Source organism: Dicentrarchus labrax, unplaced genomic scaffold (genome assembly GCF_905237075.1).
Source record: "Dicentrarchus labrax unplaced genomic scaffold, dlabrax2021, whole genome shotgun sequence".
NCBI lineage: Eukaryota > Metazoa > Chordata > Actinopteri > Moronidae > Dicentrarchus > Dicentrarchus labrax.
Window position 1 is genome coordinate 919,058 of NW_026136719.1, and position 25,162 is coordinate 944,219.

The 25,162-nt window shown below is 40.6% G+C and overlaps 1 protein-coding gene across 14 annotated transcripts in view; it reads right to left on the reverse strand.

Moving 5' to 3' along the window:
• The window catches only part of dlg1b (discs large MAGUK scaffold protein 1b), a 94,091-nt gene that overhangs the window by 63,024 nt on the left and 5,905 nt on the right, over nt 1-25,162 (reverse strand). For 8 of the 14 annotated variants that reach the window (XM_051378128.1, XM_051378127.1, XM_051378131.1 and 5 more), the window contains exons 3-4: nt 14,852-15,015; nt 11,630-11,701 (exon numbers count right to left, since the gene is read on the reverse strand). In XM_051378128.1, the coding sequence (XP_051234088.1) occupies nt 11,630-11,701; nt 14,852-15,015 (236 nt within the window). Of the gene's footprint in view, nt 1-8,343; nt 8,512-11,629; nt 11,702-14,851; nt 15,016-25,162 lie in introns of those variants that run through there. The other 6 variants (XM_051378130.1, XM_051378136.1, XM_051378139.1 and 3 more) reach the window with 2 other exon arrangements.

The window sequence follows — 25,162 nt, forward strand, 5'->3', positions numbered from 1 at the left end:
ACGAACTCTTGAGCGAGGCGTGGAAGTTCATCGACATTAACCCTTGAGGCACCTTGGGGGACCAAACGTGTACACTCTGCCTTTTTGACTTGTTTGATTCTCAATATATCAGTTTAAAGGCTAATTGTATGAAACTTGGCCAGGATTTGTACCTTCAAAATACAGCGAAAACAGGTTTTAGACCACTCAAAGGTGCTTTTACCCTCCTGAGACTTGAGCTTTTGTTTGGGGTGCATTTTCAATTTCTCCTAGTTATTTAGGATTAGTAGGACCTGATAGATATAAAAACAAGCATTGTTTTTGAACAATTTGTACTTTTTTTTACTATAAAACTATGTCCCCATATGAGTATGCAGGGTTGCAAGAGGCTATACTACAGCCAGGTTCCTGCCAGTGCCCTGCAGCTCAGTGGAGGAAGAGGAGGAGGAGGAATTAGAGTTAGAGGCAATGGAGGATCAAACAAATGGGGAAATCTTATGGTCTCCCACACATGAAGAGTCCCTGCCATTTGCCCAAACGACCGTCTGCAGCCAGCCTGGAAGGGTTGAAGGGTGTGGACATAAGTGCGCCTAATGTGGAGCACATGCATGTAAAATGCACCTCAAATCAGTGGCTTATGCCTTGATTGTGAACACAGGCAAACGACAATACACATGACATCTTAAGACAAAAAGGGCATAAAAACATAAAAAATATTTTAAAAATTATAAAAGCTTTATATCTTTGGTTAGGTCTGAAGTTGTTGAAAAGATCTGATGCATATTAATATATGACATTTACTGTATATGACACTTTTATGAGGGACCATTTTGGGTCCCCAGGTTCAAACTTGTAATTTTTTGCAAATAAACTAACATTGCTCCAAAAATAATGTATCCAAATCAATGTTGTTATCAGTTATTGACCTAGTCAAGGCTCTAATAACCTCATCCCAAATATTCCACTTTGCACCTCATTTGTGGAAAATAATCATATTTTGTGTTTTTCCCATTGAGAAAATCAGGTGTTTTTATGACAAAAGGGCATAAAAACATAAAAACATAATAAAAACTCTATATCTATGGTTAGTTCTGAAGATTTGATAAAAAACTATTTATAATTACATTTTTATTACACCTTTATGAGGGACCATTTTGGGTCCCCAGGTTCAAACTTGTATGTTCATTTTAAAGGTGTTCATTGTGGTCATGTGACGCAGATTCATTTCCATCATGTCTGATAAAAACATGAGCAGGACGTTTAATAAATAATACACGGTCGTATTGTGATTGTTTGTTTTACTGTATTTAATCCATCTCTTGGTTCCTGAATACATTTTACATACACATATAAATAACTAGAACTTTTACTGTTAGCTCGATGCTAACATATAATGACAACCACCATTAACGTGCTAACAGAAATTAGCATCAAGAGAGCTAGAATTGGATCTTAACGATGTGCTCACACACTCAATCTGCTACTGAGCAGCTACGGCAACCTCAAAGGGTCAAAACTGAACATTCCCAATGGGTTTAAATATACAATATATAAATAATATAATAATCAATCCTGATATTGATCGTACCAGCAGATCAATAACCAGCTTCCACACAACAGACTCCAGAAAACCAATTCAGGTGAACAGACCTCAGACCAGCAGGAACCAGAACTCTTTATATATTATATGATTACATTGTAAGCCAGGGACAGCTGGTGACCACACACACACACACACACACACACACACACACACACACACACACACACACACACACACACACACACACACACACACACACACAGCTTTCTGATGCAGTATTACAGCGTGACCTTTGACCTGCAGCCTTCATCTCATTTGTTTCCTCCAAACAAACAAATGTCATCAGTCTGCACAAAGCTTTGTCTCCTGGATCAGAACCAGAACTGGCTGCTCTTCTCAACATATTATCACTATCACTCTTTTTTTATTATTATTATTATTACTACTGTTACCCAGGTGACCGGTGTGACAGCACAGACACTTCAGCTATAAACTTTAACAAAATGACAAAATAAAATATAAAAATAATTTAAAAATGTAACAAAATAGAATAAAAACACTAAAACATATATTGTCACTACAGTGTTTCTTCTAGGATTTTTTTTAGCAGAGGGGGAACTACAGATTCTCCCTTTAACCTCCACAGTGTGTGTGTCGGTTAATAAACCTTTTTCACAGCAGCCACTTTGACATTAGCGATTTGGATAATATTAGGATTAATTGTGCAGCACTAGTCACTGGTATTACACATACATACTGTATAACACATTCACAACATGAACAGCTTTGATGATTTCACACGAGCTTTAGACTGTGGGCGGAGGTCAGTTGGACAAACGTCCTGACTTCAGTACACAGATCAGGACAAATCTTATATTCAGACCAAAGCCTGTATAATAAAAACCGTCCGTGGTCTCAGTGACGTAGAAACACGGAGCAACGCTACAACTGTCGGCACCAAGTCTGCCAGACTCAACCAGAACCAGGTCCAAAATTAGATCGCTGAGTTTTATGTTCAAACCACAGTCCTGCTTTCCCCCATCAGCTGCTGCTGCTGCTGCACCTGCAGGCTGGAGAAACCCACAGATTTGTATGTGTGCAGCCTCGTCATTATGTATGAGGTGGTTTTGTTTGCACAGCACACCTGGGCAACTCTGACATCACCGCGGGGGATGTCCTCTCATTGGTTCCCAGCTACACCCATCATCAGCGTCCGTCGCTTTACGTCGGTATTAACTGCAGCTCCAAACACCTGGTCCAATAACAAGGTCCCTTCTGAACCATCTCAATGTGGATTTCTGGGTTTTTATTGCCGTTACTGGATTTTGTCGGTGGGTTTAATAGCAGAACTGAAAAGTAGCGTACAACTGGAGCCACCTTCACCATCAGAGAGCAGAGGTCAACAGGAGGAGCATCTAGTGCAGACGTCAGTAACAACTAAATGTTCAACAACAACAACTCTCACGTCTCAAACTAGCAAAATAAAAAACCTACACTTTCTTCTCTTCACATACTACTACGATGTTTTATCACATATTCTTTTATCTCCAGTGTCTGTCCAACAGAGACAGGAAGTCCTGTTTAAGGTGTTCTTAATGGTATTTTAGAGTTTCCCGATAATCAATAAAAGTATCTGATGACTCATCCTGCACTCGGGGGCGTATACTAATGTTGCTTCCAATCTAACGCTCTCTGGTTTTCCCTCTGTCGTCCTCCGGCTGCTTCCACTCTCTGAGATTTACAGAGTTTCCTGATGGACAGATAACTTCAGCTAAAGTAGCTAACTGCTAATTAACTGCTGCTAACTGTCTCTGCCGTTAGCGGGCGACAGAACCGGGCTCAGCAGCCGGACCGGGATCAAACAGCCTCCGAGACCGACAGTCAATAACGTTACAGCACCGAGGTCAGTTACAGAGTTTCTGATGGACAGATTGATCAGTAGCTAACCACCAAACCCGGCAAGAAATCCACCTCGGTGCTGTAGTCCCTGTCGGTCTCAGAGAATGTGTTCGGTCCCGGGTCCAGCAGGACCTCCCTGGTTTTACCGTGTGTCTGCAGGAGCGTCTGTATTTAGACCGACTGTGCTTGGTCCTGCTGAGCCACAGAGCCGCAGCACTCACTTAATAAGGAGCTGAAAATAGTCCCAACACTGAGGCGCTGCCCTACAAACACAACACACACACACACACACACACACACACACACACACACACACACACACACACACACACACACAGTCTGCACCTGGGGCTGTAACACCTTGTCTGTGGGGGGGTGAGTGTGTGGGTGGGGGTAGATTAGCACTGTTGGTCTCCTGAGCTGGTACAGACACTATTACTGTAACTATTAACCATCCACAGTGTTCCTGCGCCGCTGACTCGTGTATTCAGAATGTTTTCACCACTTTACCTTATCTATATATCTATATATAAATATATCTATATATCTATATATCTATATATAAATATATCTATATATCTATATATAAATATATCTATATATCTATATATAAATATATCTATATATCTATATATAAATATATCTATATATCTATATATCTATATATAAATATATCTATATCTATATATAAATATATCTATATCTATATATAAATATATCTATAGCAGGGCTCCAGAGCGCGACCAATTTAGTCGCACATGCGACCAAAATTTTGAAGAGTGCGACTAATAATTTTTCTAGGTCGCACTGGAGCACCTGACGCTGCCCGGGTGAAAACATACATTTATTTTGCAAGCACATCATCTCTCTGTGTTCTCCTGTGAGCGAACTCTCACACTCATGGTAGGATCATATCGGGTTCTAAACCAATAAGAGACAGAGCTCGGGCGGGTCTTTACCTCTGATTGGCTGTGGTCCTGTTCACCGCACTAAACTGTGTGTGTTTAAAAATTGCGCGCGACCTGAGCGCCAGAATAGCTGACTAACTGAAACAGAAAAATAAAATAAACGCAACAAAATGAGGGAAAATGAAGAGAAGCAGAAATATTGAAAGTTTTTCATTAATAAAACCAAGCCTACAACCAGCCCTACTACTATAATCCCATCCATCCCCACTACTGAGAGTCCATCCCGTCAAGACACGGAGCCCTCGGTCCCTGGTGAGATACCGAGCCCCGGACCTTCAGCAACAGCATCAGACTCAGAACCAGAGGAGGAGACAACTGAGTCTGGGATAGAGCCCGGCTCCGAGACCCAAATTAAAAAGGCCAAAATATATTCCTTCAGACAGGACTGGCTGAAACAGTTTCCCTGGCTGAGGTTCAACAAAGGACGTAACGCACTGCACTGCGTGTACTGTCAGGAGTGCGGTCAGAATATGGATGGAAATAGTGCATTCGTGAGCGGGTCAACAACGTTTCTTATCGAAACTTTAAAAAAACATAACATGTCTAAAAAACACACGATATGCCGTGACGAGTGTGCAGAGAAAGTGGCCCCTCTCCCAGCTGCATTTCAGCAGCAGGTAGTAGTAATCATTATTATTATCATTAATAATTATTAAATATAATAAATATAATTATGAAATGTTTTAGTTTGAAATGTTCAATTTCAGCTCAGTGAAGCACTTTAAACACTTTATTTTCTTTTTATATATAATTGTGCTTCAAATAAAGACAAGCATTTCTCTACACCTTATTCTTGTTTAAAAATCATTCACATTATATGAAAGTTATGGAGAGCAGTAAAAAGGTGACCTTACGGCGTTAAAGGCGACGCAATGAAAAATTTAGGTGCACCTACATTTTGTGCTGGTGCACCTCAAAACAGAAAGTTAGGCGCACCAGTGCAACCAATGCAAAAGGTTAATCTGGAGCCCTGTATAGATATAGATATATATATATTTATATCTCTATATGTGTATATATGTGTCATTATATCCATTTACTGTCTCTGGTGTTTGAACATGTTTCTTTGAACTCACACTAACTAACTGGAAGCAAACAGCTGATTCCTGTTTCACCTGCACTTCCCTCCATCTCAACTTCACACAAACAACATAATCACTCAGAGCGCCCCTCCTTGGATGAAAACCCTCGGCGCACATGAGCCTCAGCAGCGTTTTCAGGGTGAAAGGTGGCAGCGGGGGGGGGGGCTGCTTTATATGCGGGGTGGGATTGTGGAGCTGAGAGCAGATCAGAGGCGACCAGGACGAGGATACGGCACACAGAAATGGGATTTTAGAAAAAGAGATGAAGGCCTGGAGGGATCTGATCCCAGACCAGCAGGAGGTCCAGGACTTAGCCTGCCTCCACATCAGGGACTCCACACCAGCATCCGGACAGGGGCTGAAACCACAGCACCGACTCCTCTGCTGAAGAGTTCAGACTGCTTTACACAGTAACTGACCTCTGCACACTCATATCTTTGCTTATTGTGACGTTGTTTCTTTGAGTGTCTGGAAGTGATTCACGTCCCAGAATCTGTACGACCTCAACTAAAAGGTTACGTAAGTTAATGAAACCATGACAACTGAACAAAGGATTCAAACTGAGTCATAAATATAAGAAATACACAAATTGTTTCAGATTTTATTAAATAGAAAGAAGAAACGTAGATATTTAAAAGATTACAGCAGATATAAGATACTGCTGCAGTTATCTGATCGTATATCATAATTATTGTTTAGATAGACATATATATAAATATAAGTAGTGATAAAGGTTGTAATTAGGGACCGATACAGGTTTTAATGGTTGATGCTGATGTTCAGTAACAACCCTTCCACCACCTTCACAATAAGAGCCCAGACACCGGCTGATATGGATCACCTCACACTGCCAATCAGTCCGATCAATCAGCTCATCACTACCAGGAATACATCAGTGTCCAACATGTGAGATTTAATCTTGATGTTGTTAATTTATAGAGTTTGTGTTTAAGGTTAAGGTTATTCTCTTTTCCTTCACATGTTCCAAATAAATATAAAATAAAAGAAAGAACCAACGCTGTTATTAAAAACTTACATTCATCAAATATTCATCAGTTTCTCTGAGCGACCAGTGAGTGGATTCTGCTCTCAGTACAGCACCGAACCTACAGCACCGAACCTACAGCACCGAACCTACAGCAGTCGTCACAGGTAACTGCATACAGACAGCTTTTACCTGCACACAGACAGCTTTAAACTGCACACAGACAGCTTTTAAGTTTTACCTGCAACAGACAGCTTTAACTGCCACGACAGCTTTTACCTGCCACGACAGCTTTACCGATGGTTTAAACTGCCACGCGCTTTACGTTAAACTGTTTACCTGCACACAGACAGCTTTAAACTAGGGATGCACCGATACCGATACTGGTATCGGGCCAATACTAGTCTTATATACTCGTAAAAGTTAATCAATACCATTAACCGATACCAATTTCTTACATGCGATTGTTTTGCATGAAGACCGCGATCAGAGGGTGGCTTGTCATCACTAGGGGAGATGTCTCCACACAGCAAAAGGACTCTGCGGCGAGGTATTGTGGCTTCCGGAACAGACCCGTGAAACGGACCCGTATCGGCGCCCACTTGCTCTCAGTGACGGATCCGCTACGAAGGCAGACCGCGGACCCGCAGTGGCTCTGCGCTGCATCCGCGATTACCTCCGTTTGGTAACAGACAAAACTAAAACTATCACTAGGCCTAAGCTTAAATCTGCATTGCCTTGTATTTTTAACCTAACAATATTGTCACAAAAGGTTCAAGTCAAGACATCAATACTCAATGGAAATATAAAATTGACATTTACATTTAAGGAAAGTTATAGGTTATAGCCTATTCTGTTTTTGTTAGGTTACTCTACATTCATTTTGTGGTCAAAACCTAATTTAGTGCATTTTTTTTGTGGTAGAAGTATCGGCATCGGTACTCGGTATCGGCAAGTACTCAGATCCAAGTATCGGTATCGGTTTGAAAAAAGTGGTATCCCTACTTTAAACTGCACACAGACAGCTTTTACTTGCACACATAAATGTTCTCCAGATGTTTGTTTGATCCAGACCAACTAATGTCACTTCTTTATGATTTTAACAGTTCTTACAGTGAAAATTTAATTCTTGATAGAAAAACTTCCACACTTACTATTAAATATATTATAATGTCTTAATTATAATAACAGTTACTAATAATAAAAGAAGGTAAAAGGTGCTGAGCTTTCAACCTCCAACAGTCACATCATGTTTAATTGGGAAAGTTGATTAAAACTGAGGTACAATTAGCTGATCATTAATCAATACAAAGGCACGGATTAGACTGTAAACCACTGATCAAACGAATCAATAACCAAACAGCAAACATAATCAAACAGTATTACCTTATTTAATTAGCTATCTAACGTTTCTGTAGTGGATAAAACTGATAAATAATCAGCCTAATAAACTGACCCTGCGCTCTAATGAGAAAACGCTCCGCCAGACTACATTAAGAAATATGACAAATTAACAATTCCTTACTTTCCTGTAGAGACGCATCACTTGAAGACGACATGAGAGCAGTATATATGTCACAGTGTTGTCTTTAATTCGGCAGCAATATAATCAATAAAAATAAACCGGACTTCTCTACAAACTTAACTTTTTGAATTTGGTCGCCGCATTTCACTACCAGCCTCCGTTAATCAGCTGCGCCATTTTAGTGGGAATCTACGGTGTGACCGAGGCGCGAACCGTTTCTAAAAGTGGATTTTTTTACTGAAACTGGAGCCGGTTGTTGGATGAGACACACGCCGAATTAATTACCGACTCATAATTAAGAGATTTAACGGTCTACCGTGTTTGTGTGTCGGTGTTTAATTGTGTATATCGGGCGTTTTTACCTTAGTCGTGACAATACAGATGCAGTCCATGGTTCCGAGCCGGGAGGAAAGCCCGGGAACATCAGCATCTCATCGCGTGCTGTCCCTCCTGCAGCGCGAGCTCCAGAGAGCCGGGATTAACGGTCTCTAACGGTCTCTAACGGTCTCTAACGGTCCCCCCACCGACCCACCGACAGACACCGAGCACCGGCACCGACAGACTGTGTGCTCACTGGAGAGCCACCGCATCCCTACTCGCCGGTCCTCCTCCTTCTTCAGCGGGAGCGGGACTCACCGGACCCCCGCTCCTCCGGTCTCAGGCTGCGTTTAAGAGCCGTGGGAAATCTCAACTCTGATCTATGTGATAGATCCTGTAAGTGATTATAAGTCAAACTGTTGAGAAGTTTCTATGTTACAGAATAATGTTTCTCTCTCGTCATCATCACAGCACTAGAATATAATTATAAAGAACTATTATATTTATTTTAATATGCATTAAAATCACTGTATGCCAATTATGTTCTGAATAAATTCAGTTTTGGTCGATAACATAGTCAGAAAAATGTCCAACTAAGAGTTTAAAGTCGTATTTAAATACTTGTTTTGTCCAGAATAAAAATATCTTCAGTCTACTCTGATGAAAAACAAATAAAAGTACATCTGAGTTTAGATATTTGTTTAAGATTCATAGAAACTGTTACCTATTCACTTTCTAAATCAACTGATTAATCGTTGCTGCTCACAAGAAGCATTGAAACGTCCTACTTTACCTCAAACTCATCACAGACAGCTTTTTTTTTAATCCTAAATCCAAAAACTTTAACACACACTGACTGTGTGTGAGTTACCACATGTATGACTCAACACCAACTGGCCGAGGAGGAGGAGGAGGAGGAGGAGCAGCAGGAGACGAGGCAGCGTGGGCCGGTGGGAATCACAAGTATGAATATTTCACGGTTCCATGAACCCGTCATGTGTCATCATATGGCAGATTCATGCCTCCGCTCCACAGGAAGTGATGCAAAGAGCGTTTTTTTACACAATAAAATATAAAGTTATTGTCGTTTTAAAGCTTCCATATGTCAGATTATTGATCGGTGATCGGGTTGTAGTGTAGCTTTGTTCCTCTGCTGCCTGTGGACTGATCTCTATGTGTCTCTATGTAGGGATGAGGGTCAAAGGTTGTGACCTTTATGCTCCCGAGTGCCAACAGTGGGCAACACTAGCTAACATAAACATAAATTTAACAATGAATAAAGTTGGCTGCTGAGATCATACAGATGTTACTGAGAGCGGTTTCTGGATTCCAACCTACAGAGAGCTGCTGCAGGAGGTGGATGATGTTTCATTCAGCTGCACAGATGAATATATAGTCATATACACAGCGTTATAAAGTGGTTAAATATCCTGCATACAATCAAACTAACAACCTGTAGATGGTCCAAATACTTCACACTCCCACTGAGATCAGCAGTTATTTTTTACTTTAACAACTTTAAATACAAACAGATGTGATGGCGCCGTTTGAAGCAGAACATGAAAACACAAACAGGAACCTGAACAGTCAGAGTATGACCGAAACCTGGACATAAACCAGAACTGAAATCCACATGAACCACCACCATGAAGGTCCTGAACACCAGTACAGCTCCAGTCTCTCTGAGTGAACCCTAAAAGTTTACCCGACTGATGATGCTGAGCGCCGTGGGTCCCGGGGTCAGGAGAGGTCATTTTACACACATTCAGTTTGGTTAGTTCGGGGACGTGTTTGAATGGGTTTGTTCTACTAACCATCAGTCATGTGGACTTAAACCAAATGTGGGAACATGCTGCTCTCAGGCTTCAGGGTTGGGTCCCGAAACACGGTGCCAATAGGGCACCAGTTCCTATACGACCGGACTGGGTCACCGAGCAGACGTCGGCGCCTGGTTTCGGTACCAGAGTGGTCTCCTGAAACAGCTTTAACCGTCAGTTTAACACTTTAAAATCACATCCTCCTAACAGGCAGTTGGTCCTTGCCACTGTCTCCAAGGTCTTGCTCATGGTGGTACTGTGGGGATCATTTGAAAAGTGTCCTGAGATAACTTCTGTTATGAATTGGTGCTATACAAATAAAACTGAACTGAATTGAATCCTCAGTTATATTTAAAAAATATATATTTATAAAAACTAAATTTCTTTGTATTTTTATATCAATAATCAATCAGTGTGTTATAAGGAGTTCGGTCTAGACCTGCTCTATTTGAAAAATATTGTAAAAAACCCAAAGGATACCCAACCCTGAAGTTCACTGTCACGTTCAGTTTCACTGATACACTTTTATGTTTATGAACATATTGATTCAGCAGATCTGATCACGTTTGTTGATTAAACTGCTGTGTATCGATAAGCTGTCTGTCCGCTCTGAGGACAGGAGGTGTACTGTTCAGACCCAACAACATGAACCAAAATGAATGAAGCACAATGAACCATGACCCCTGAACCCAGCACAAACGGCCTCAACATGTCGCTGTGTTGTGGCTGAATCTTAAACACCAGAGAGGAAATGCTGCTGAGAGTCTGAGACGATTCTGTTTAATACTGACGCCTCTACATGAACATAAACTAACATCAGAGAGAATAATGGATATTTCTATATAGTTATTAAATGTCTGACATCGATGAAACGAGGAGGTAGAAACACTACTGGCTTTTGTCCACAGGGGGCGCCACAAAGTAAAACGTTATGTTTAATGTTTAATTTAGCCGAGCTGTCCTCTTTGTGTATAATATGATATATGGTGCTTTAAAGAACTACTGACTAGAGGAATATACTACTTAAACTTAAACCACAGATTAATAGATAATGAAAATAATCGTTAGTTACAGCCCTAAATATTCTTCTGACAGCGACCCAACCTTCACCATCTGTCTGTCGGTCAGTTCCTGTAGAGAATATTAGAGTTTATGAACAGAAAAAGACACTTTTACCAGATTTGATAGTTGTGTAGACTGAATTTGAAGCAAAGTCACTTTAAAATATTTATTTTCTTTGGAAAAAATCGTCAATAATTAACAGAAATCAGGATATTAAACTCGTCTTTCAGCTCTTCTCTGGTTTCACATTAATGTCAATGAGAACCAACTACAGCGACACCTTAAGGCCATGTGGGCAAACCTGACCCTTGACCCCTGGACCCAGAACCCCCTCCGATGGTCCCGAAGCACATGAGGACTGGATGGGACATGCGGCGAAGGTGGTACGACACCGACACCCCCTCCCTCCCTCCCTCCCACCCACCAACAGCAGCAGGCATCCAGTACTTACTTGTCCGTCATGGCCGGCCGAGCGTTTGGCCTGCGCCAACGTGTGCAGGATTTCGTTTAGGAGGGGGGAGTCCTACGAGGGACGATGTGTGTTTACAATCAGAGAAAGAGGAAAGAAAGAGAAGGGTTCAATGCAAACAACACACCTGGATCTGCACAGAGAGGGTTTGTTTTGAGCTTGTTTCAGTGCCAGACGGGTGGAGCTTATAGTTGATAACTGTGGCTAAATACAGAAAGATCACTCATCTGGCACCTAAACAGGTTAAACAGTTCACCTGTGACCCACACCTGAGGACTGGACTCAAACAAAACACTGACTCGACTGCAGCCGACTGAGCTCCGTTGTGTTCTCGATGAAGCCAACAGAAAAATAACGAGAACGTGCTCCTCCTCTTCCTCAGGCAAAGAAGCACAAAGCTGATGACTGCTCGGCTTTAATGGCAAAGCTTCGATCCATCATTCACTCTTTTAAAAAAGAACAGTCCAACAGTTTCAGGTTTTCTCCAGTCGGGTGTTTAGCCTAGCTTAGCACAAATACTGGAAGCAGAGGGAAACTGCTAGCCTAGCTCCTTTGAAAAGGACGACTCTGATTTACTTGCTGTATATTGTTACTGAAGAGCCTTTCACAGCAGCCAGAGATAGTAGGGTAAACAGTCCGTGTACGCTGAGACCAACAGATTCTTAAATGAGAAAACGTAATTGTGTAACGAGCTGTTTGCCGACAACCGTTCATAAATAGGGCAAGAAAACGAAAACGGTAGCTTGTTTTCCCAATTTTGGTTTTCTTATTTAAAAACTAAAATCTGTTGGTTGCTAACGCGTAAACAGGAACAGTGAACGAAGAGCAGCACCGTAAATGGACAGAGCCATTCAGTGTCATTGGTAACGTCTGTGTTTACCCTACTATCTCAGGTCAACATGGCTGCTGTGAAAAAGGTCTCAGAGTTTCCTGTCAAACACACACACAGAGCTGAAATGTGAAGATGTGAATCAGTGGAGGTTTTTTACGTGGTGCGTTCAGAGTCCAAACACTCTGCAGGAACATGCAGCGCTGTCAGCACTGCAAACATAACCTCGGGTCACATGTATGAACTGAGTTATGAGCTGGTGGTGAACCAACAGGCCGCGTACTCACTGGTTGTTGTTACGTGGCAGTTTTATGAGGAACTTCAGCTCATCGTACGCAGAATGAGCTTTAATGATCGTCACTAACAAAGCTTGAGAGAACGTGATTTATTTGACTACATATTAAAAAGTAATTATAATACCTTAAAAGGGTATATGAGATATAAAAGATGAATACAGCAGCAACAGCTATCATCTAAGTACAAGTATCTGTCTATCTGCTGATTGTTGGAAAGACTAACAGATGTTTTGATGAGTTTTTATTTTAGTTATTTTAGTTATATTTTAGTGACAGCGTCACTTTTGGTTTTGAGCACGTTTGTCGCACGTCTCTATTCAAAATAATGAATTAGCGATATTGAACCAATCTGAACTAAAGCTGATGAAAAAGTTTCTGTTGCAATAAAATCTAAGTGTCAAAAAGTAACAAGAACTTTCTCATAAACATATAAAAATCTTTAAAAAAAAGTTGATTTTGATCCTCTAATAATAATAATAATAATAATAATAATACATCTGTTGCTCCAGACAACAGCTGTTTACTGCTCTTTCTCTACAAACTTCAGCTTTAAAAATCTGTTTCATACCAGGACAGAAAATGACATTTTGTGGATTATTTTCCAATTTCTGCTGAATCCCATAAACTTATGAAAACATTGGGCTTCAGAGAAATGACAGTACGAGTCTCTCCTGCTGACAACAGATCGCTTTGTTTGATTTTATCATCTAAAACTGGGAATCTGATCATCTTTACTTTTACTGTTCGGCCATCTGGATTGTAGAAAGTTTCTACAGACCTGGACTAACCACTGACCTCCGACCACTATAAAGTCAAAACTAAAACCTATTTCACACTGCCTACTCTAAAAAAAAAACATTAGTTAACATGTAAATAGCCTTTGCTTTTACTTTTATTTGCTTTAATGTTTTGTTAAATTATGCATCCAAAACTTGAAAAAATTGTTTTTTATTTCAATCCATTCAAACTACACTTGATTACTTAAATGTTAAATCTGTAATCTTTTGTCTTTGTTGCTCTTTTACTTCCACACTGAAGGGACCTGCTGTATGAAATGTACTATATAAATACAGTTGCCTTTCTTTTACTATAAATATTTTACATTTAAGACTTTTGTGTTCATGATTAAAAAATAAGTAAAAATCTGACAAATCTGCTGTTAATTCCCCAGAAAAACACACACGGCCAAAAGTATGTGGACAGCAGAGTTAATGTTAATGTATTTATCATTAGTTCTATTTTGTTTTTAAGAGGAAAGTTTTTCATTTTTAAATGTTTAAAAATGTTTAGTTTTAGTTTAGTTTTATTAGTTTTAATTAACAAAAAACTAACAACAACAACAACTAACATTTCCTGTATATTATTATTTTAGTTCACTTTATAAGCAAACAATAGAATTTCAGTTAATTAAAAAGCAAAAAGTAATTTGTGGAGTTTTAATGAACTATAATAACCTTTGTGTAGTTTTAATGAACTATAATAACCTTTGTGGAGTTTTAATGAACTATAAATGAACTATAATAACCTTGTGGACAGTCCTGTCCTATCAGGGGTTACAACAAAGACTTGTTCTCTCTGAGGAGACGTCTGACTCATCGGAACCAGAAACTTCAGCTGCTGACTCAGCACAAAGACGAAGCGTTTCTTCACTGAATTAATGTTAATGAAGTGCAGCTGATAAAATCTGCTGAAGACGCCAAAGAAACACACAAACGCTCCGAGTGGAACGAGCACAGGCAGCAGCAAACGGCCACAAAACGAGAAAAGCAACAGAAACACAAGCGGCGAGATGACGCAGCAGCTCGGCCTTTAATGCTTTTATATCAGGACACTTCTGGTGTGACGATCAGTAACGGCGACGGAGAGACGGAGGCTCCACCTCTCAGGAAGAGCACACCATCACACTGAACACTCATCGTATTGTCCGTCCCGGTCTCCTCCACACAGCACACTGAAGCATCAAACAGTCCTGTAATGTTTGGATCTATTTTTAATATTCTCTATTTTTACTGAAGGCCGTTCTCTTCCTGTCGCCAAGAGACACAACTTAACTCCTGACAGCCGCCGCGCTGTTCTTACCTCGATGCTGGTGCTAAGGCTGGGCAGAGTGTCCGAGGTCACCGTTGTGCTTTGAAGGCTGGAAAAGTCCCACAGGTTGACGGGCGCCATCGGGTCCGCCGGCTTGGAAGACTCCACCCATCTCTGGCTGTCCAATAAGGTCACTTCGTAGAATTCCTGGATATCTGAGACGACAGAAGACCAGACGCATGTTTTAATTAAGAAAAACTAATTCAAGAGATTTTCAAAACATTCAAGAAAGATGGAAAAACATGTAATTTCTGCTTCAGACCCAAACATCTAAACTTTATGAAGCCCGTTTCCGACACAGATTAAAAACACTTCAAATGTAAAAGAACAGAATTAAAGAAAAGAGATAAAAGGTAAAACAATAAAACAAAAGCACAGTAATACGAAGACCTTGGGTTTTAAAAACATTTGTCTCGACAGTAGCAGTGGATTTACAGACTGTACGGTTGCGGCGCTCCTGTGAGACCATCGGTTGGTTCCAGTGCTCGCGGTCCTTTCCCCGGAGAGCTGAGAGGTCTCACAGGGTTATATAACTACATCAGATCTCAGGTCTCACTCCATGTATAGGTTTATAAATAAGTAATAAAACGTTGTGGAGCTTACAGGCAACCAGTGCAGAGATCTAAGAACTGGTTGATGTGGGAGGATCTTTTAGTTGAGCTGGAAGTGTCTGATGGTCTGTTTAGGAAGTCCAGTCAGACGTCGACTGCAGCAGAGATTAAAGCATCAATCAGCAAGTCGTCTTCTTTCATGAGCTTCCTAACGTCGGCTGTTTATTTTAAAGCTGATAAAATGCTGATTTGGTTATTGCTTTTACATTAATGTTGAATGTAGAGTTGATGTTCTAACCAGCTCTTTATATCTTTAAACTCTGTCCAATGAAAACAGGAATCAGAGAGCTGATTCAGAGGCAGACAGAGCGGGACTGAATGCACATACAGTTTGAGGACAGGGAATAAAGGACTGAGGTTGGTTTATTGCTGGTTTTAGCTTCTGCCAACCCGGGGCAACGATAGATGCAACTAGCTAGCTAGCGAACAGCATCTAACATTACTGTTGGCAACAGTTAGCTTCTTTTAGCAGCAAGTCCATCTGGTAACTCCATAAATCACCTCGGTACTGTAAGCAGACAATATTCTCTCCATGAAATATGATCCAGTTTCACCAGAATCCCTGATACAGTGTTTGTACAGTAATCACATTAAACTTCTTTCTCTATACTGTAACTATCATATAGGAGAACAAACAGAAGCACATGAAGATCAGGACATTCAGTGTTGGGATCAGAATACACTCGAGTTATTAAACTGGTCACGTTTACCTTCACAGGTCAATTCATTCTGATTGACAGTTTGATATCATGAGCCCGTCCCTGCAGTCTATGTGAGGCCAGTATTATAAAAAGCCTCCCACCCAGCGGCCACATCCACCAGCTACTTTATTTTTGGAGGAGAGCTTACGGAGCGCGGGGATCTAAAATAACCGAGGCTTTCTTTGGCTCTGTGTGGCAGCTGACCGCCGGCACAGATGTTTTCCCATAAACCATCAGATCACCACTTCAGCAGCTCCTCACAGACGGTCGCTGCAGCTACTGGCCTTTAAATCTGATCAGATATCAGCCTTCAGTCTGTGACCTCGTGTTCCTCCAGCAGGGAGCTGCACATTTTTGTAAATAACAATTATCAAACGGCAAAGCAGCTTTATTCAGGGTTTTAGTCTCAGCTTTAGTCAGATTTAATGTGGATTTATTCCCAATATGAGAACTTCTGTCATCCAGCCAATGAGCTGTGATCCTTTCCCTGTCTTCCTTTGTCCCGTCACATGTCTATGTTAGCAAAAGACATCAAAGAAACACAATTTAAAGTCCAGATAAAATGAAAAATGTCTATTGAACCCTTAAATATTACACCAGCAGTCATACTGTACTTTCATTTATTTTATTCAACAATGTATGCACAAATAAATAAATGTCTTAATCACTCGTACAAACACACAACTTTATTGGTGATTTGGGAGAAATTGGATCATATTTATATCAACTGCCTCAACTCTGCTAACTGCTAATGTAGCTGCTAATGTAGCTGCCGTTAGCGTTAGCAACCGAACGGGGCTCAGCAGCCTCCCAGTGAACACAACCTCAGAGACAGACAGAGGACAGACAGACAACAGCGGTACCAAGGTGATTTATGGAGTTCCAGATGGACTTGTTGCTAAAAGAAGCTAACTGCTGCTAACAGTAGTGTTAGCTGCCATGAGTTAGCTTGAGTAGCTAACATTAGCTGACTCGGGGTGAGTCAAACCTGTCTCAGTGCCACGTGGAGCTGCAGCAGTAACTCTGTAATCTGCTCCTACAACCAGCTCTCAGCATCACATTTATACCAGGAGTGCTTCATGCAGTAAACACTGTGACTGACAGCCGCTACAACAGCAGGACTTAGTTAACAGCAAAGAGGACAAAGAGGAACAGAATCACTGATAATGGGCCCAAACGAAGGTACAGTTTGTCTCTGATATCACCAACTGTTATGCAATACCCTTTGATGACTGAGAATAGCTCCAAACATCAACATGAAGCTGATTTGGACCTAAAAATACCAAGTTCTCTGTTCGCTTCCAAACCCGTCTCATTGTTTTCTCTCTCTCTCTCTCTCTCTCTTCTCTCTCTCTCTCTCTCTCTCTCTCTCTCTCTATCTCACCAACTATTTGTTGCTTGTGTGATGAAATGTGGTTCAGACATTCACGTTCCCCTCAGAGTGAATTAAAATTACTTTCTTAACCTTTTTTATGAGCAAATTAGGGACCAATCCCAGTCATTTAATATTGAATATCTGCCGATACCGAGACCCAATCCAATGCTGTATTTTCGTAGGTAATAAAGTAACAGAGTTATTAAAACCAATCGATTTCTTCTTCTCACTTCTGTGAAGTAAAATGAGTGTTTTTGTCTCTGGAGTCTGGTGGAGAGTGATAGTGATATTACGGCTGTTTGTGGTTCAACTAAAGGTCTATCTCTGTAGGGATCCTTTCCATAATGCTGTCAGACACTGACAATAACAACCTGAGTCTGTCAGTGGCAGAAACTACTACTGTTAGTGGAACAAACAACAACTACTGTTAGTGGAACAAACAACAACGACTGTTAGTGGAACAAACAACAACTACTGTCAGTGGAACAAACAACTACTGTCAGTGGACACTATTTACAGGTGAATTCATCCCCAAGGATCTCTCGGATTATAACTTGCACACTGTACAGATTATTGTATATATTGTCAATGTTATTTCATCTTTGTTCATATGTTTCCACATTTATTGCACCAACAGAGACGATCACAGAAATGTACACTAATAGGTTGGGATGCACAGATATTCTGGTTAATATAATATTTATTCACTCTTTTGTGCCAGTTTAACGAAGGAATCTACAAAGATCAGCAGCTCTGCCTGGTCGCAGCTGCGTGTATTCCTCTTCTGGAAGACGGAGGTAATTTTTTTCTCCGAGTTGGAAATAACAGACAGCACGAAACTGATGCGACACAACAGATAAACCAGTTAGCATTGTCTTTGTGAGCGTGCTGTTAGCATTTAGCTCAAAGCACCACCGTTTCTAAGTAGAGGCTCACAGAGCTGCTAGCGTGGCTGTAAACATTTAGTCTTGTTACTGAATAAGCAGAGTCTGAAGCAGCATCCACCTAAATGGATTAAAGGCAGGGGAGGGTCAGTCTGGGTCAGCCAGACCCGGAGCAGGCCTGGAGGGTTAGACTGTGAAGTGTGGAATAAAGACCCTTCACACTGCAGGGAAAGATGTGAAAATAACAACCTGGATGAAAGCAGTTTTAACTTCTACTGCCGGGACCAGGAGGCTCCAGTCTACAACATCCAGGGTCCTGAGATAAAAGTCGAGGTTCGATCTGGATTCTGGATTGGATTACCAAATCCAAATCCCACTTTTGCTGGATCACATCTCCTGCTTTGAAATACCCGATTCTATCTGGAGACTTCTGATCGAGATTAAAGGTTTTGAAACACTGATAATAGTAAATGTATGCAAACAGTTAAATTCTGCTCTGACTTCAGTTAAAGCTGATCAATAAGTAGTCAAATTAATGTATTACCTTATTCTCTTAATAATTATTTCAGTTATTTATGAGGAATCCATTTGCAGGTTTCTTTGACTGTTTGATGCAGATTCAGACGGTTGTGGTCTGTTAGTCTGAGCGTCCTCGGGGGGCCGACCTTAAACACAGCGCCGTATTGATGTCCAATAAAAAAGGACCTCTGTGGAATTGCGGGAGACTGTTAAGAGATCATTTTACAGTGAAACCAGTGATCTGTTTCCCAAGTTAGATGTTTATGTTTGACAGCAGCGCTGCAGTTACCACAGAGGATCATATACAGGAGTGGGGGGGCTGGTCTACACGAGGTCGTCACCATACCTGAACTTTGAACTTTGATACAATACGAGTATTAAAAAACACTCGATGGCTCTTTTAATACCACAGCAAAGGGAGATAAAGTCCTAATTCATTTAATACGATGATGGAAACAAATTTATCAAAAGCTTCTAATTTTGGAGGTGAAACAATTAGTGGATTAAATCTATTAGTCAATCGACAGAAAATTATTCAAATACAACTAACAAATAAAAGCAATCAGGAAGACTAAACATCCTCTGCTTCCATTTTTATGAATTAGCGCAATTATTTTTAGCAAAGCTGCAACTTCTGTGGCTGTAAAATTAATTCAACGCTAAAGTAACAAAAGCTGCAGTTCCTCTAATGGCCACTAGAGGCTGGCTTCAGCAAGGGGTCTCCATAAAGAAACATATTAAAATGTCCAACAGCTGAAATAAACATGTTTACAGCCTTTTGTCCCCCCATTCATTACAACTCTACAACTCCCCCCTTTATATTATATTAAGGATTAAAGTTATTCATTATTAAGGGCATGGCTGCTTTTAACAACCAGGCTTCATTCAGATTAATCAATTAATTAATTTTACTCAATGGTGCTGTAAGTTTGTTCCACACAAACGTAGAAGTGTCGTACCGTAGAGGTAGGACAAGTAGATCTGAGTGAGGGACTAAAATACATTTAAACTTTTCCAGGACAACAGAGATTATTTCCAGGATATTTGGTCATTTTAATTCATTTCCAGGTGTTTTCAAGACTGGAAAACCCAGTCTCTATATTTCCAGGTTTTCCAGGACTCCTCATTCAGGTGCAGAGGTAGGAGTGCACAAATACATGCAGTATATAAAGAAATGTAGAATATAGAAGAGTTTCTTTTATAATACCATACTCCTGGACCCAGAGAACCACAATGAGGTCTTTAGTTCACTTGTTATTTTCAACCTTCAGACATGAAATCAAATTAAAGACAGTGGACAGATAGCTGGCGTCTCTGAGCAGACCCAGTGACTGATCAGAGTCTTTCTGTGAGAGCACACTGTGATCATATTAACCAGTTAGACTGACACAAGAGCTTCTGTTGTACAGTCTAATAAAAGACCACACCTTTTTAGACTGCTGTTGCTATCAGAGCCGCAGCTCCGTCCGGGCTAACACGAACCCACCACGCCCAGTGTGTTCAGAGGTCAACATCAAACACTGATTTAATGTTTTAAATGCCAATTACACCTGAAACCTGAAATCGCTGGATCACTTTTCATTCTTACAGCTGAATTTAAAACAATGTCGTATCTTTCTGTCAGTCACAGAGGATCAGGATCGCCAGGCTACAACACAGGGACGCACAAAATGGATTTTATTTCAGTCGATATGAGAAGTTCCTGCTTCTCGTGGTGGGTTCACTTTATAACCTGTACTTGATGAGTAGAAAGGCTGAGATGTAGTGAGCAAAGATGGACGATTTAATGTTTCATATCTGTTCAAAACAAATCTGACATCAGAAACAGAAACAGAATTTCACAGAACTTAAAACCTATCGAACCTTTTGCATTAGATATTAGAAAATATATTGATGCTGCAAGCAGCGATGAACTTCAACTTCCTGTTTCATGGCTAAACATCACTTTTGACGCCACGGGCACGCTGTTTGGTGACAACACAAGCTTTTGATAACTTTTAATCATGAACATCTTTAGAGCGCACTGACCAAATCTGAAGGAGATCTGACCAATACCTTTTAGAGCAGGTTGTCTAAATGCAGCACGTGGAAATTGTAAAAATGGTGACACAAAGTCCCCAGACTCCCTTTAAAATTCGCACAATTTTGTTATCTGTTGTTACAGGAGAAATTTTATGAACTTTGTGAAACGCCGTCTTTGATATTTTCTTTATTCTTTAGGCTTTCTTGTTAATTTGGCTAATGTTGTAAAGTTATTTCATATTAATTTGTCCCAGCACGTTGCACGAATGATGTACGTGTTTATTTGCACATAGAGCGAGGAAGTGAGATCCAATCGTTGTCACTGGAGACGCATGTTAAAGCCAGGTATGAACGGGGGCCGAGGGCTGACAGTTCTAACAGGCTTTAGGTTACACAGAAACTGAAAAGGCTCACAGGCAAGATGGCACAAGCTCAATCTGCAGCTGTGTGAAGGTAAAGACGAAGGTAAAGACCGGAGTTCAACACAGGCTGAACAAATAAACCAGTTGCATTAAGGAGGAGTTACCTGTACTACTCATGATACTGGTGATAAAGATGTACCAGGAACTGGGATTAATATGCTATTTGAGGCTTTACATGTACAACTTCAGTGAAAGAAGAGCTGACGAGCTGAACAACTGCTAAATGAAAACAGTTTTGTTGTTAAGCAGAAAGTGTGTTTCACACTGTGGTGAGTGTGAGGTGAACTCTGGAAATGGACCTTATACTGAATTTATGAAAACAAACAGGTAAACATGGAGGAGGTGTTGAGCTAGAATCATTAGCACTAACACAAGAACAGATCAGAGAACAAGGAAGTTGTCTTACTAAAATATTATCCAATATAAAACAGCAGGAACTTGTCTCTTAATTAATAATTATGTTGTGGTTCTCTGTGCAGGTAAATAACTGATCAATATCTGAGAGTCTTTGAAACACCTGCAGTCACATCTTGATCCCCCGACTGGTTCTGGATCAGTTTTACAACAGAATTCAAATTCAGATGTAGTAGATGTGACTTGCAGGGTGCAGAATTAGCAGTTACAAACGTTGGTACAATATGCAAATGTCTGGTGGATTTGATTGATGGTGGAAGGATCTGGGCTAATGTAGAAACATGGAGGTCCAACAGGGCGGACTCTGTAGAAGAGGACCCGCTCCCTCTGTAGATAATAACGTCTCATTCTAAGGTAACCATCAGATATTTTTCTACATAGTTATTATTAATTAGTTCCCCTTGAAATCAATGAAACGAGGAGGTGGAAACACTACCGCTTATGTCCAAAGGGGGCACCAGAATCAACACAAAATCAAAGTTTCTTGTAGCAGCTTTAAATGAAAGTAAGAAATTAAAACTTTGAGTCTGTAAATTGAATCTTTTGAGGTTTTGGACTCAAAAGAAAAACACTTGAAGGGGAATTTCTCAAAAGTTTTCACTATCTTCTGATATTTTATAAACTCAACGATCACATAATCAAAGTGATCAGTGTTTGCAGCCCTCGACCCTTAATGTCATACATCCTGGGCGGAGGTCAGACACGCTGCAATTAGCAGAGTAACATCCAAATCTTTAGGGCTGAAATGTTGATTTATTAAATTGAAAAGATTCGATTGATGCCATCTGTTTCTCTGAGAGGAATCAGGCCAGTCTGAACTGAAAGAATGAGAAGAAAAACAGAAACTGAAGCACACAGCTCTCTCTCTCTGTAAATCATCAGCTGTGGTGGTGGTGGTGGGGGGGGTTGGGATTATGGACTGGGGGTAATCGTCGTGTCCACAGAGGGATTACACTGTACTCGGCCGGCTGCAGACATCTCTTTTTGGGAGGTTTGGCAGATTGGAAACTGCGTGGCAGAAATCTATTTTTCATCAGATGTTGGGACGTCAGGGTGAGCGTGACAAACGCACCGAGGCCGGGGACACACTGAGCCATGCTGACATGTTACAGTAGCAGAACAAGACTGAACTAATTATTATTTAATATTAGGAGTCAAAGCTGACGATGAAGCAATGATTCAGGGATCATAGCGTGATTCTTTATAGGGGCTTTAAATGAAAGTAAGAAATTAAAACCTTCTTTGTATAAATTGAATCTTTTGAGATTTTGGACTGTTGGTCAAAGAAAAAACACTTGAAGGGGAATTTCTCAACATTTTTCATTATTTTCTGATATCTTATCTCAGAGTTTTCAGCCCTCGACCCTTAATGTCACATATCCTGGGCGGAGGTCAGATACGCTGCAATTAGCACATCCAAATCTCATCATTAACGCTGACATGTTACAGTAGCAGGCCGAGACAACACAACAACTTATTATTTAAAATTAGGAGTCAAAGCTGACGATGAAGCAATGATCGTGACATAATTCGGTTGTTTACATTGTTGATTTTATTAAAAGCGAACAAAATATGTTGTTAACACATTTATTCAACATGAGTTGAACTGAATCAATGTGATTTACTAATAGAGTAAGAAATATTCAAAGGCTGTAAATAATGTTATAAAAGGAGTTCAGTCTAGACCTGCTCTCTGAAAAGTGTCCTCAGATAACGTCTGTTGTGAATTGGCACAATACAAATAAAACTGAATTGAATTGAAATTAGTTTCCTGATGGACAGGAAGCTTTACTAGGTGCTAAAGTAAGTCGACCCATAAGGTTAGTTAGCTCAGAGCACCAGGGGAGTGTTGGCTTTCACACTGCTCGTGAAGGAGCTTTGGACCACCGGGAGGAGGTTTTCAGGGACTGGACCGAGGGTTTAGAGGCAGAAAAAGAGTTTGGGGAGAAAGCGAATGAAACCGGGAGGAGGAAGGAGAGACGAGAGTAAATGAGGGATTATTTAGTTGGTTGTCTAAAGAGAGTTTGCTGAGATTAAAGTCTTCTTGCTGTCGGGGGAGTCAGTAATATTAACTGTCTCGTGTTCGTGGTAGACAGCAGAGTTTAAAGCAGAATGAGAGCTTGTTGATCTTATCAGCTCGTGTCAATCATCCACCAACGACCACAAAGCCGGAGCCTCACAAACCCAGACGACGGTGGAAGTCTACCGGGAGTTCGATGAGTTAAACACACAAATCAACCTGATGTGTTTGAAGCCGCAGAGCAACCGTACAGAAGGATGAAGATGAAGAGAGAAGGAAACAGGCCACTGAGTTCACACTGATGATCTCCACTCATCTATTAGTGATGAAGATGCTGAGAGGAGGAGGAGGAGGAGGCTGAACTGGATGTTTGCAGGAGGAACAGAAACTGAAAGAATCGAGCCGTCGCTGTCGTCTAAATACGAAACATTTTCCCTTCCTGAACCAGAGTGATGATATTATAAATCAGATTTAACCCTGATATATTTACATTAATAAATAAACATCTGTTTGTTGTTGATTCACTGTAGAGAGGAGATGATTGGGTTAAAGGCTTTACATTGATACTAGATCTTGTACATTCAGCCTCATAAATAATTCATCAGTGACACTAGTTTCCCTTATGATACACTGCAGGCTGAGTGATTATTATGTAATGAATCTAGTGATTACTATTGTTTACACAGTGCAGCGTTTGCATACAGCAGCATCAGTGTACCAGGTTCTGTGTGAGGGACACTGCAGCTCAACGCTCATTGTGCTGCTGATGGGGCTGGGTACCGAACTATTATTAATTAGTTCATGCTGACGTAAGCACGCGTCACATTTAGTTTTACAGGAAGACACAATGATTGGTTTTTAATATAGAAATACAAAGAAATAATTTGTCAATTATTAATTAGAGGTAAAAAAATGAATGGAGATGTGATCTTAAAGGGTTAAAAAGGCATTTTCATTTCATTTGGACTTTAATACACCTTAGAACATTTAAAAAAGGACCCAATGATGTTGATATACTTTCACAGTTAGTAAGTCAGTCAGTCAGTCAGTCAGTCAGTCCTGGGAAACTCAAACATATCGGACCACATTCCTGCTGCTCGGCGTCCGTTAACCCTGCAGCAGCGTCCCGTTAGCTGACAGCCTGCCGCCGTCATCAAACACAAACAGTGGGTGCTGGAAACCTGCAGGGTGACTTCTGTTCACAATGAATGACGTCTTTTGTGTCTTCTGTGTTAAATAACTGGTTTATATGGGTGTCTTTCCACTCGTGAACCTGGCCTTGAACCAGCGTTCTGCAGGTAAAAGTGGAGAATAAAGTGGTTAAATGGAGCATA